Source organism: Anolis carolinensis, unplaced genomic scaffold, assembly GCF_035594765.1.
Source record: "Anolis carolinensis isolate JA03-04 unplaced genomic scaffold, rAnoCar3.1.pri scaffold_7, whole genome shotgun sequence".
Lineage (NCBI taxonomy): Eukaryota > Metazoa > Chordata > Lepidosauria > Squamata > Dactyloidae > Anolis > Anolis carolinensis.
Genome location: NW_026943818.1, coordinates 15232015 through 15246484, shown reverse-complemented (window position 1 = coordinate 15246484; position 14470 = coordinate 15232015). Strand labels below are relative to the sequence as shown.

At 42.9% G+C, this 14470-nt stretch overlaps 1 protein-coding gene across 1 annotated transcript in view; it reads right to left on the bottom strand.

Annotated features, from left to right (window-relative positions):
- The window catches only part of ak8 (adenylate kinase 8), a 67147-nt gene that overhangs the window by 49469 nt on the left and 3208 nt on the right, over positions 1 to 14470 (bottom strand). The window contains exons 3-4 of the mRNA XM_062959188.1: positions 3782 to 3831; positions 562 to 675 (exon numbers count right to left, since the gene is read on the bottom strand). Coding sequence (XP_062815258.1) covers positions 562 to 675; positions 3782 to 3831 — 164 coding nt within the window. The remainder of the gene's footprint in view (positions 1 to 561; positions 676 to 3781; positions 3832 to 14470) is intronic.

The window sequence follows — 14470 nt, the reverse complement described above, 5'->3', positions numbered from 1 at the left end:
ATTGTTGTTGTTGTTGTTGTTGTTGTTATTATTGACACAACGACGTTGTATGACACAGCAAACAAGATAGATATGCTGGATTTCGTTTCACAAAACCACAAGTCGAACACTTCCCAAGTGTCTAGGACTGTGTGATGTATTTTTGGATGATGCGTGCAGATCCCAGTAAGGTGGCCTTTTGCAGTTGGCAGATCGTAATTTTGTCAATGTCTATTGTTTCCAAATGCCGGCTGAGATCTTTTGGCACGGCACCCAGTGTGCCCATCACCACCGGGACCACCTGCACTGGTTTCTGCCAGAGTCTTTGAAGTTCAATCTTGAGGTCCTGAGAGCGGCTGAGTTTTTCCTGTTGTTTTTCACCTGGGATGGCGACATCAATGATCCAAACGTTTTTCTTTTCCACAACTGTGAGGTCTGGTGTGTTGTGTTCCAGAACTTTGTCAGTCTGGATTCGGAAGTCCCACAGTATCTTTGCGTGTTCATTTTCCACAACCTTTGCAGGTTTGTGATCCCACCAGTTCTTCTTCTTCTTCTTCTTCTTCTTATTATTATTATTATTACCTCCTTCCTGGCCTGGAACTCCTGTGCGCTGGCTGTCAGGGAGGACCAATCGCTGGCCAGAAGCGTCTCCTGCGAGAGCCACGGGACCGACAGGTGCTTGCTCAGCCACATCGCCTGCAGGAAGAGGAAAAGGAAGAGGAAGAATTCTCCAAGACACACAGGAGCTTCTACAGCTACCACACAGTTCACTGTTTGGATCACAGGATGCTACATAAAGTCCCACATATATATAGGGCTCATGTATGCTAGGTCATAAAACACACATACATTCTTTGATGTCCAAACTCGATTAATAATAATAATAATAATAATAATAATAATAATGCTTTGATTGAAGTCAAAAACCAGAAACTCCTCAAAGCACAGCAGACAAAAAATCAGTATAAGAAAACCGTACTACAAACTAGAGTAGTTTGTAATAAGTAGTAGAGTAGAGTAGTAGTAATAATAATAATAATAATAATAATAATAATAATAATAATAATACATCACACAGTCCTAGACACTTGGGAAGTGTTCGACTTGTGATTTTGTGATACGAAATCCAGCATATATCTCTTGTTTTCTGTGTCATAATAAAATAATAATAATAATAATAATAATAATAATAATAATAAGTGGTCCCGGTGGTGATCGGCGCATTGGGTGCCGTGCCAAAAGATCTCAGCCGGCATTTGGAAACAATAGACATTGACAAAATCACGATCTGCCAGCTGCAAAAAGCCACCCTGCTGGGATCTGCAGCATCATCCGAAAATACATCACACAGTCCTAGACACTTGGGAAGTGTTCGACTTGTGGTTTTGTGATACGAAATCCAGCATATCTATCTTGTTTGCTGTGTCATAATAATAATAATAATAATAATAATAATAATAATAATAATAATAATAATAATAATACATCACACAGTCCTAGACACTTGGGAAGTGTTCGACTTGTGATTTTGTGAAACGAAACCCAGCATATCTATCTTGTTTGCTGTGTCATAATAATAATAATAATAATAATAATAATAATACATCACACAGTCCTAGACACTTGGGAAGTGTTCGACTTGTGGTTTTGTGATACGAAATCCAGCATATCTATCTTGTTTGCTGTGTCATAATAATAATAATAATAATAATAATAATAATAATACATCACACAGTCCTAGACACTTGGGAAGTGTTCGACTTGTGATTTTGTGAAACGAAACCCAGCATATCTATCTTGTTTGCTGTGTCATAATAATAATAATAATAATAATAATAATAATAATAATAATACATCACACAGTCCTAGACACTTGGGAAGTGTTCGACTTGTGATTTTGTGAAACGAAACCCAGCATATCTATCTTGTTTGCTGTGTCATAATAATAATAATAATAATAATAATAATAATAATAATAATACATCACACAGTCCTAGACACTTGGGAAGTGTTCGACTTGTGATTTTGTGAAACGAAACCCAGCATATCTATCTTGTTTGCTGTGTCATAATAATAATAATAATAATAATAATAATAATAATAATACATCACACAGTCCTAGACACCTGGGAAGTGTTCGACTTGTGCTTTTGTGATACGAAATCCAGCATATCTATCTTGTTTGCTGTGTCATAATAATAATAATAATAATAATAATAATAATAATAATAATAATAATAATACATCACACAGTCCTAGACACTTGGGAAGTGTTCGACTTGTGATTTTGTGATACGAAATCCAGCATATCTATCTTGTTTGCTGTGTCATAATAATAATAATAATAATAATAATAATAATAATAATAATAATACATCACACAGTCCTAGACACTTGGGAAGTGTTCGACTTGTGATTTTGTGATACGAAATCCAGCATATCTATCTTGTTTGCTGTGTCATAATAATAATAATAATAATAATAATAATAATACATCACACAGTCCTAGACACCTGGGAAGTGTTCGACTTGTGCTTTTGTGATACGAAATCCAGCATATCTATCTTGTTTGCTGTGTCATAATAATAATAATAATAATAATAATAATAATAATAATAATACATCACACAGTCCTAGACACTTGGGAAGTGTTCGACTTGTGATTTTGTGATACGAAATCCAGCATATCTATCTTGTTTGCTGTGTCATAATAATAATAATAATAATAATAATAATAATAATAATACATCACACAGTCCTAGACACTTGGGAAGTGTTCGACTTGTGATTTTGTGAAACGAAACCCAGCATATCTATCTTGTTTGCTGTGTCATAATAATAATAATAATAATAATAATAATAATAATAATAATAATAATACATCACACAGTCCTAGACACTTGGGAAGTGTTCGACTTGTGATTTTGTGAAACGAAACCCAGCATATCTATCTTGTTTGCTGTGTCATAATAATAATAATAATAATAATAATAATACATCACACAGTCCTAGACACTTGGGAAGTGTTCGACTTGTGATTTTGTGATACGAAATCCAGCATATCTATCTTGTTTGCTGTGTCATAATAATAATAATAATAATAATAATAATAATAATAATACATCACACAGTCCTAGACACCTGGGAAGTGTTCGACTTGTGCTTTTGTGATACGAAATCCAGCATATCTATCTTGTTTGCTGTGTCATAATAATAATAATAATAATAATAATAATAATAATAATACATCACATAGTCCTAGATACTTGGGAAATGTTCGACTTGTGATTTTGTGAAACGAAACCCAGCATATCTATCTTGTTTGCTGTGTCATCATAATAATAATAATAATAATAATAATAATAATAATAATAATAATACATCACATAGTCCTAGATACTTGGGAAGTGTTCGACTTGTGATTTTGTGAAACGAAACCCAGCATATCTATCTTGTTTGCTGTGTCATAATAATAATAATAATAATAATAATAATAATAATACATCACATAGCCCTAGATACTTGGGAAATGTTCGACTTGTGATTTTGTGAAACGAAACCCAGCATATCTATCTTGTTTGCTGTGTCATCATAATAATAATAATAATAATAATAATAATAATAATAATAATAATAATACATCACATAGTCCTAGATACTTGGGAAGTGTTCGACTTGTGATTTTGTGAAACGAAACCCAGCATATCTATCAACGTCGTTGTGTCAATAATAATAATAATAGTAATAGTAATAAGGCTCTTTGCCTTTCTTTCCTCCAAAACACACCCATAGAGAGACTTACCAGGGTAGTTTTCCCAGAGGCAGGAGGGCCGAGGAGAAGGATCCTTGGAGCTGGAAGTGGAAGGAAAAGACAAACACGTCAGTTTTTTAGATAAAATGGGCACATGAAGCTCTGGGCAGCAAAATAAAGGAGGGTGGAGGTGGTTTCATTGCCGCTTCTAGGGCTCCATCCTTGCCTCCTCCTTCCTTCCTTCTGTCCTTCCTTCCTTCTGTTCATCCGTTGTTGTATTCCTTCCTTCCTTCCTTCCTTCCTTCCTTCCTTCCTTCCTTCCTTCCTTCCTTCCTTCTTCCCTTCCTGGACCCATACATTCCGCCCTCCACCTGCCTTCCTGCCTCCAGGACAGGTCTTCCTGCGGCTGGAAGAGAGGAGGAGAGCCCATGCGAGTGCAGCATTTTTCAGAATGAAGCAGAGAGTGTTTGACATTGAAATACAACAGCGCCTGAGCTCTGCGAGCACAGCATTTTTCAGAATGAAGCAGAGAGTGTTTGACATTGAAATACAACAGCGCCTGAGCTCTGCGAGCGCAGCATTTTTCAGAATGAAGCAGAGAGTGTTTGACATTGAAATACAACAGCGCCTGAGCTCTGCGAGCGCAGCATTTTTCAGAACGAAGCAGAGAGTGTTTGACACTGAAATACAACAGCGCCTGAGCTCTGCGAGTGCAGCATTTTTCAGAATGAAGCAGAGAGTGTTTGACACTGAAATACAACACCGCCTGAGCTCTGCGAGCGCAGCATTTTTCAGAATGAAGCAGAGAGTGTTTGACATTGAAATACAACAGCGCCTGAGCTCTGCGAGCGCAGCATTTTTCAGAACGAAGCAGAGAGTGTTTGACACTGAAATACAACAGCGCCTGAGCTCTGCGAGTGCAGCATTTTTCAGAATGAAGCAGAGAGTGTTTGACACTGAAATACAACACCGCCTGAGCTCTGCGAGCGCAGCATTTTTCAGAATGAAGCAGAGAGTGTTTGACATTGAAATACAACACCGCCTGAGCTCTGCGAGCACAGCATTTTTCAGAACGAAGCAGAGAGTGTTTGACACTGAAATACAACAGCGCCTGAGCTCTGCGAGTGCAGCATTTTTCAGAATGAAGCAGAGAGTGTTTGACACTGAAATACAACACCGCCTGAGCTCTGCGAGCGCAGCATTTTTCAGAATGAAGCAGAGAGTGTTTGACACTGAAATACAACACCGCCTGAGCTCTGCGAGCGCAGCATTTTTCAGAATGAAGCAGAGAGTGTTTGACACTGAAATACAACACCGCCTGAGCTCTGCGAGCGCAGCATTTTTCAGAATGAAGCAGAGAGTGTTTGACACTGAAGTACAACACCGCCTGAGCTCTGCGAGCACAGCATTTTTCAGAACGAAGCAGAGAGTGTTTGACATTGAAATACAACACCACCTGAGCTCTGTGAGCGCAGCATTTTTCAGAATGAAGCAGAGTGTTTGACACTGAAGTACAACACCGCCTGAGCTCTGCGAGCACAGCAATTTTCAGAATGAAGCAGAGAGGGTTTGACACTGAAATACAACACCGCCTGAGCTCTGCGAGCGCAGCATTTTTCAGAATGAAGCAGAGAATGTTTGACACTGAAATACAACACCGCCTGAGCTCTGCGAGCGCAGCATTTTTCAGAATGAAGCAGAGAATGTTTGACACTGAAATACAACACCGCCTGAGCTCAGCGAGCACAGCATTTTTCAGAATGAAGCAGAGAGTGTTTGATGACCGGGACATCCGTAGAGATACCAAGGTGCTTGTTTACAAAGCCATTCCCCTCCCAACCCTGCTCTACGCCTGCGAAACGTGGACTGTCTACAGACATCACACCCAACTCCTGGAGCGTTTTCATCAGCGTTGCCTCAGAAAAATCCTGCCAATCTCTTGGGAAGACAGGCGGACAAATGTCAGCGTGCTTGAGGAAGCAAAGACCACCAGCACTGTAGCAATGCTCCTACGCCATGTCCGAATGCCCAAAAATCACCGTCTCCCAAAGCAGCTGCTCTACTCCAAACTCATGAACGGGAAACGTAATGTTGATGGGCAGGAAAAGAGATTGAAAGATGGCCTCAAAGCTGTGGCTTAGACACTGAGAACTGGGAAGCCCTGGCCCTTGAGCGTTCTAATTGGAGGTCAGCTGTGACCAGCAGTGCTGCGGAGTTCGAAGAGGAAGAAATGGAGGGCTTTTGGGATAGAAATGAGGGAAATAAATAATAATAATTTTGTCTGCAGCCCTCTCCCCTGCTATCCGCTTCTCCCTGCTCTGCCTCTTTGGCTTGAGAGCAAGATGAAAGGCCGAAGGAAGGAAGGAAGGAAGGAAGGGAAGAAGAAAGCAAGGGAGGAGGGAGGACAGAAGAAGCCCAGCTGCGCGAGTCCAGCAGTCCTTCTCCTCCTCCTTCGTTAGCTGGACGTGAGTGGGGTTCTAATTGGCGCTCCCGTCTTGAGGAGCGGCCTTAATGATTAAAATATGGGAGAAGGTCCCAGCGCAATGAAGCGGCCGCCTCGCCAAGTCGGATTAAGGCAGGGAATGGTTTAATTAAGGGCAGGAAATTTAATTGAAGCGGAGCCCTCCCGAAAAGGCCAAGGAGAGCTCCCGGCCAAGACGGAGGCAGGTGCGCAGATCGGGAAGGGACGGCTCGGAAACGCAAGCGCCGCAATCGCATAAAGCACGAGGAACGCAAAACAAACAACGCATTTATGCAGATGACTCGAAGATCCTTTTATCAAAACAAAAAAAAAACCCTGAAAAACGAGTCCCTTCCAATTAAAAATATCCTCAAAAAAACATTTCAGGCAGTTACAGAGGTTCTTAAGATAGATCTCGAGCAAAATCCAAAATGCTTTTCATCAATTATACATGGCAAGGAACGCAAACACCTTAAAAACCTCTTCCCAATGCGAGTTCGCTCTTCAAGTCTCAAGTCGGGAGGGAGTTTGGTAACGCAAAGAAACTTCAGATAATCCGACGCGATCGGAAACTTGGCCCAAATGACGTTTGTCTTTCGTGGGCCGAAATAACCCAACGGCAAACAGAAATCGAGGGCAGGGACTGCTCAAGCGTAGGGACTGCTATAACTTTTGTAATTTGCACCGTTTGTTAATTGAGTTGCGGTAATTTCCTCTAAAAATGGATACGTTTCTAATCAGGAAGAAATCTGATTTGTCACTGGAGTGGCCATAGAGGAAACAACGCAAGAATCGACAGAAGGAGGAAATGTCCAAACCTCGTTTCTACTGTAACAATCGCACAATCTATATATATAAAAGGGTAATGAAATTTCGGCCTAGCACAAAACAACAAAACTACACATCCCACAAACACCAAACTTGGCAGCACAACCCCTCATCCATGCCTCTACGTTCATACAACAAAAATAAAATAAAAAGAAAATCCTAATTAGAGGGAGAGGAATAATTGTTTTTATCCAATTGCTGCCAGTTAGAAAGCTAAGCTCCGCCCACTTGGTCTCCTAGCAACCCACTCAGCCCAGGGGACAGGTAGAGTTAGGCCTCATTTAGGCCTCTTCCCCACTGCCTATAAAATACAGATTATCTTATTTTAACTGGATTATATGGCAGTGTAGACTCAAGGCCCTTCCACACAGCTATATAACCCATTTATAATGGACTTAATGTAAGGTAAAACCTTTACCCTTTACCTTAACTACCACCAACTCCTCAATACTTTATTTCCCATAACACCAGACTTCGCCACAGCAACGCGTGGCCGGGCACAGCTAGTCTATATATATAAAAGGGTAATGAAATTTCGGCCTAGGACAAAACAACAAAACTACACATCCCAGAAACACCAAACTTGGCAGCACAACCCCTCATCCATGCCTCTACGTTCATACAACAAAAAGAAAAAGAAAATCCTCATTAGAGGGAGAGGAATAATTGTTTTTATCCAATTGCTGCCAGTTAAAGGCTAAGCTCCGCCCACTTGGTCTCCTAGCAACCCACTCAGCCCAGGGGACAAGCCTCAGCCAGACCTTGAAAGCCTTGCGCGCCAAAACTGTCAGAGTATTAGCAGCACAACAGTAGTTGGATGGAATCAGTGGAGCGCAGAACGAAGAGACACTCAGAGACGTTGGTAAAACTATTTACAAAGTTTTACTGAATCAACACAAACAGACGACAGGCGAATACAGGACTTGACTCCTAGGCAGACAGATCTCGACTCAACTCAGAACTCAGAACAATGAAGAAGATTCAGGAGAAGAACCCAGAGATTATGAAAACTGATTAAAATATAGTGTTGCTTCTCTGTTGCCTGAGTTTTAGTGTCTGAATTGGAATCTGATGCTTGAATTAAAATGTGAGATGGTGAGATATTGGTGCTAGTAGCACATTTTATTTTAACGTATTATATATACGTTTCTAAGGTTTTAAAAATGTGTTTTAACAATGTTATTAATGGATCTGTTTATATTGTTTTGTTTTTATGTTTGCATTTTGGGCATTACATTTTGCCAATTTTGTAAGCCTCCCCGAGTCCCCTCGGGTGAGAAGGGCGGGGTATAAATGTTGCAAATAAATAAATAAATAAATAACTGAACAGACGCAATCAGCAATGCACATACACTTGTGTCTGGATACTCCCTAGTTCCAGCCACACATCAAGGTCAACAATTGCTTTTTAGCAATTGACTCTTTCCAGACTATAGCACATCCTGGATGATGCAATCAGTATGCAATACAGGCAAGACACAAATTTCATTTAGATACTATCCATACACAAATCCCACGTTAACAAAAACTTCCTCCTGCCTCTTTGTGTTGTCGCCGTTTTGGCCTTTTGGATTGCACAGAAGGATGGGCCCGAGGCCCCTGATGCGAGAAGGCCGTTTTTGCAGCCAGACATAATATTCCGTCAGAACTTTTAAGAGAGGAGGGAAGCAGCCGCGACAGCCAGCCGAGGAAAGCCTGGCTGCACTCTGAATATTGTCACAGGGAATTTTAAGTGTGGACATTGTGACGTTTGTGGTCTCACGTCCAATATTAAGCAATTCCAACATCCATCACTGCACATCAAGATCAGTTTGAAAAACTACATGACTTGTTCATCAGAAAACGTAATCTATGGAATTCGATGCCCTTGTGATTTATTATATATAGGTATGACCACCAGACCCCTGAAAATCAGAATACAAGAGCATCGATCAAAAATGAAAAGAGAAAATTTAGACTCCACCCTATACCCTCATTTCCAACAGAAATCTCACCCATATAACAGTTTTGCTCTAGAGAAGGTTCATACTACTAGCTACACAGATATCAAAACTAGTCTCCTCAGAAGGGAAGCCTTCTGGATCCACAAATTGAGAAGCATTACCCCTCATGGTCTGAACGATAAATTGGACCTCACCTGCTTCCTGTAATTAGATATTTAAATCACTATGGGACCATGAATGGCTGCTCGCACCACAAAATCCACAGCAGCATATTGATACTGCAAACATGTGAGTAGACATAATATTTCGTCAGAACTTTGAAGAGAGGAGGGAAGTGGCCGCGACAGCCAGCCGAGGAAAGTCTGGCCGCGCTGAGATCTCGGCTCAGAAAGACGGGCGGCCGCAGCGTGTGAATCATGCATGAACCCCGAAATTACACATCATTCATCTCGACAAAGTTGGCCGAGTTGGGAGGCTTCGGGGTTTATAGAGCTCTCCGAAAAGTCTCCATAAACGTTAGGAAAAGAATGCGTTCAAAGGGGGCATCAGCCTGGATTTATTGCCTAATTCCTTTCCAAATGTAAATTGATTAAAATGTGCAGCTTTCCCCGCAATTCCTCCTTCTCGTTTCTTGCTCTCTCTCTCTTTTTTTTTTTAAAAAAGAAAAGCCCTCAACACCTTGAAACTCCACCGCCTGGTAGGAAGGAATTATTTATAAACAGAGCCACCGAAACGTGCTCCGGTGCCAACACTAATCAACTTCTTCAACCCGCTTCAAAGCCAAACGGGGGGAGGAAATGAAAAGGAAAAGAACCTTTCTCTCTGCAGAGCCTTTTGAGGTTTAAGTCGGAGCGCGATTTAAAATTCACAAGGAAAACCCCAAGGTACCGAAGCTTTAATACACAGCTTTCTTGGACAAACGTTTGATAAAAAACGAAATGTACCATTATACACAACCATATCAAGAGCTAATATTGCCCAGGGCCACTGTAAACGCTCACTTTGTACTAAATCTGGTTTTCCTTCTGCTTCGGAGTTGGCAGCAGGCAGGATGGCACAGCGGAAGGAAGGAAGGAAGGAAGAAAAGAAGGAAGGAAGGAAGGAAGGAAGGAAGGAAGGAAGGAAGGAAGGAGAAGGAAGGAAGGAAGGAAGAAAAGAAGGAAGGAAGAAAAGAAGGAAGGAAGGAAGAAGAAGGAAGGAAGGAAGGAAGGAAGGAAGGAAGGAAGGAAGGAAGGAAGGAAGAAGACGACAAGGAAGAGAATGAAAGAAAAGGAAGGAAGGAAGGAAAGAAGGAAGAGAGGGAGGAAGAGAGGGAGGAAGGACAAGATGGCAAGGAAGTGAGGGAAAGCAAAAGAAGGAAGGAAGGAAGGAAGGAAGGAAGGAAGGAAGGAAGGAAGGAAGGAAGGAAGGAAGGAAGGAAGGAAGAAAAACAGATGGATGGATGGATGGAGAAGATGTCAAGGAAGGGATGAATGGAAAGAGAAGAACGGAAGAGAGAGTGGAAGGGAAATAGGCCTGATTAATGGATGGATGGATGGAAGGAAGGAAGGAAGGAAGGAAGGAAGGAAGGAAGGAAGGAAGGAAGGAAGGAAGGAAGGGAAAGAAGGATAGATGGACAGACAGAAGGAAGGACAAGATGGCAAGGGAGGGAGGGAAAGAGATGGAAGGAAGGAAAAGATGGAAAGAGAAGGAGGGGAAAGAAGGAAGGAAGGAAGGGAGAGAGAAGGATGGAAGGAAGGACTAGGAAGGGAGGGAAAAAGAAGGGAGGGATGGAGGGATGTGTGCTGGGGCCCCAAACAGGTGAGGGGGCCCTGGGTGAGGCTTTTCCAAGGAAGGGGCCCCTCGGAGATTTCTTCTTAGCAGCTCCTAGAAGCAAGTCAAGGCTCCCGATTCCGGAGTTGCGTGGCCTAGAACCCCACGGTTTCAATGGGTTTGCGGGCAAGTGAGGCTTTTGGGGACGTGGCATTTCCAGAGGGAGCCAATTCAAATTATTATTATTATTATTATTATTATTATTATTATTATTATTATTATTATTTTATTTTTGTACCCCGCCACCATCTCCAATTCAAAAGGCTCAAACGGGGAGGAAGCTTCCCTTGGCTCGATTCCTGGCCCACGAAACAGGAACATTTCCACCATCGAGTCACCCGCCAAGGAGCCAACAACAAGTCCAGGATGTGTCTGTCGCTGGCGATTTCAACAAACCCGGGTCTATTTTAAACGCGTGCCACTTCTGCAAAGCCAGGCCTGGCTCCCCTCCGAACGGAGTTCTTTAGAGGCAATTACTAATTAAAAGCGTTCTGTGCCTCTGCGCAAAGGGACGGATCCAGCCCCCCCCCCCCGGTCCCCCCCCCCCCCCCGCATCTTTGTTTGAAATCTCCTCCTGGGCAGGAACTGACTTGCAAGGAAAGATCATGAAAATTCATAACTTGGCTGATGATGTGAATGAGGCGGTGGCCGCCCCCTCCCCTTCCAAACAGTCAGCACCTTCTCCGGTGATCAAGGCGGAAAAAGAATTTAAACCCGCTTTCTCGGCACTTATCCTCCTCGGCTCCCCTTCTTGCCCAAAGTACAGTAGAGTCTCACTTATCCAACATAAACGGGCCGGCAGAATGTTGGATAAGTGAATATGTTGGATAATAAAGAGAGATTAAGAAAAAGTCTATTAAACATCAAAATAGGTTATGATTTTACAAGTTAACCACCAAAACATCATGTTAGACAACAAATTTGGCAGAAAAAGTAGTTCAATACGCAGTAATGCTATGTAGTAATTACTGTATTTACGAATTTAGCACCAAAATATCACGATGTATTGAAAACATTGACTACAAAAATGCATTGGATAATCCAGAACGTTGGATAAGCGAGTGTTGGATGACTGAGACTCTACTGTAGTAATTACTGTATTTACGAATTTAGCACCAAAATATCACAATGAATTTAAAACACTGACTACAAAAACATTGACTACTAAAAGGCAGACTGCGTTGGATAATCCAGAACACTGGATAAGCGAATGTTGGACAAGTGAGGTTTTACTCTACAGGGGAAAACCTTTACCCTTGATGTTTTTGATGTTTTTATTGGTATAATTGTTTTATTGCTGTGTTATTGATATTTGATTGTTTTATCGGGCTTGGCCCCATGTAAGCCGCCCCGAATCCCTTCGGGGAGATGGGGCGGGGTATAAAAATAAAGTTATTATTATTATTATTATTATTATTATTATTATTATTGACACAACGACGTTGTATGACACAGCAAACAAGATAGATATGCTGGATTTCGTTTCACAAAACCACAAGTCGAACACTTCCCAAGTGTCTAGGACTGTGTGATGTATTTTCAGATGATGCTCGCAGATCCCAGTAGGGTGGCCTTTTGCAGTTGGCAGATTGTAATTTTGTCAATGTCTATTGTTTCCAAATGCCGGCTGAGATCTTTTGGCACGGCACCCAGTGTGCCCATCACCACCGGGACCACCTGCACTGGTTTCTGCCAGAGTATTTCAAGTTCAATCTTGAGGTCCTGATAGCGGCTGCGTTTTTCCTGTTGTTTTTCGTCAGTGCGACTGTCACCTGGGATGGCGACATCAATGATGCAAACCTTTTTCTTTTCCACAACTGTGATGTCTGGTGTGTTGTGTTCCAGAACTTTGTCAGTCTGGATTCGGAGTCCCAGAGTATCTTTGCGTGCTCATTTTCCAAGACTTTTGCAGGTTTGTGATCCCACCAGTTCTTTGCTGCTGGGAGGTGGGACTTGAGGCATAAGTTCCAATGGATCATTTGGGCCACATAGTTGTGCCTCTGTTTGTAGTCTGTCTGTGCGATTTTCTTACAGCAGCTGAGGATATGATCCATGGTTTCGTCGGTTTCCTTGCACAGTCTGCATTTTGGGTTATTATTATTATTATTATTATTATTATTATTATTATTATTTTTATTAACTACCACCAATTCCTCAATACTTTATTTCCCATACCACCACACTTCGCCACAGCAACGCGTGGCCGGGCACAGCTAGTATTTTATATGTTTCATATGAAAAGAGAGAGAACGAGCGGCACCGTTACCAAACAAGAGGTTTCAGGTAACACGCGATGCTTTTCAAAGCGCAATCTGGGACAAACGGCGACACAACCGGGAGCGACGACAACCGTGCCCTCCCCAGCCGTCACCCGAAAGGCAGCGACAACACAACGTCTCTCGAGCTTCAAAATCCACAGAAGCGTCGTCGCCCTGGACACCTCTAGTGACAGGCGAGGCGCTGTTGTTGACACCGCAACAGAACTCCCGTAATGGTTTACGATGGGTTTTTTAGGGGAACATCAAAGCCACGTGCCGACAGACAGCCAAGGGCTCCCTGACAGCCAATGTTGCGCACAGCCAAGCCTAATCTGCCTAAGGCTGAACGGTTTGTATCTCAAGTCGGGGCTGTTTGTTGCGGCAGGAAAGCAAATGCCAGGCTCCCCCGTCCGTCATCCGCACGGATATACGCATTTGCAGAGAGACAAAACACCGGGAAAGGACGGCCTGCCAGTCTGGCTTCTCCGCTTCTCCGGCTTCTGCGCAGGTGCTACCGAGGGGGGAATGCGCTGGCGGCGGCAAGGAAGCCATTAATTAGGAAAACGAGGATACGGAGAGGCAGGGAGAAGCTGCCACCCCAGACACAAGCAGGAAGCCAAACGTACACCTGACAAAAGGGGTAATTAGCCAGTTTAACAGCCTCGCGGAATGAGATCGGGCGGGCGGGCGGGCGGGGGGAGATCGTATAAATAATGGATGCCCAGGCGCTCCTCTGACAGCCCCCGAGAAGGGCTTGACGTGTTCATAAGCGCACACGCAAGCGCTCTCTCCCCTTCGGTTCTTCCACTTCCAGACCCCGAAACGTACAGGTTTTGTGGGACTGACGCCAGGCGACACGCAGCCAACTTTTCCGGCAACAGAACTAAGTCCCAGCATCTCAACACAGCGACATTTGTACGTTGTTATAAACTAGCTTAGGTACGTAGTGATGCCCAGGTGAGGTATTTTGGAACGCTCTGTGCTGGTACGGTTGTACCAGAAGCTCCAGCTTTATTTTCTTTCTGCTAATGTTTGCAGTCATAGGGCAGGCCGCCTGTCCATCATCATTAAGTTTGGTTCTTTTGTAACGTTCTGAGCCGCCCCGAGTCCCCACGGGGAGATGGTGGCGGGGTATAAATAAAGTTTTATTATTATTATTATATTATTCCGCCCCTTGTTCAGGGCTCTGGGAGGGAAGGAGCCATTTTTAAGTCAGTCTCACTTAAGGAAGCTCAGCTATAGGACGTAGACCAGCTCGTCCCGTAGAAAAGCTTCATATCTCAAGAACATCCGAGGAATCAGAAACAGAAATTCCAGGGGGAAAGGTCCCAAAGGTTCTGGCTAAGAGCTCACAGCCCCTCAGCCTCACAGCTCCTGAGGGAAACAGCCCTAAAGTTTCCAAAGAAACCTCAGAGAGGGAACAGCACCACAGATCCAC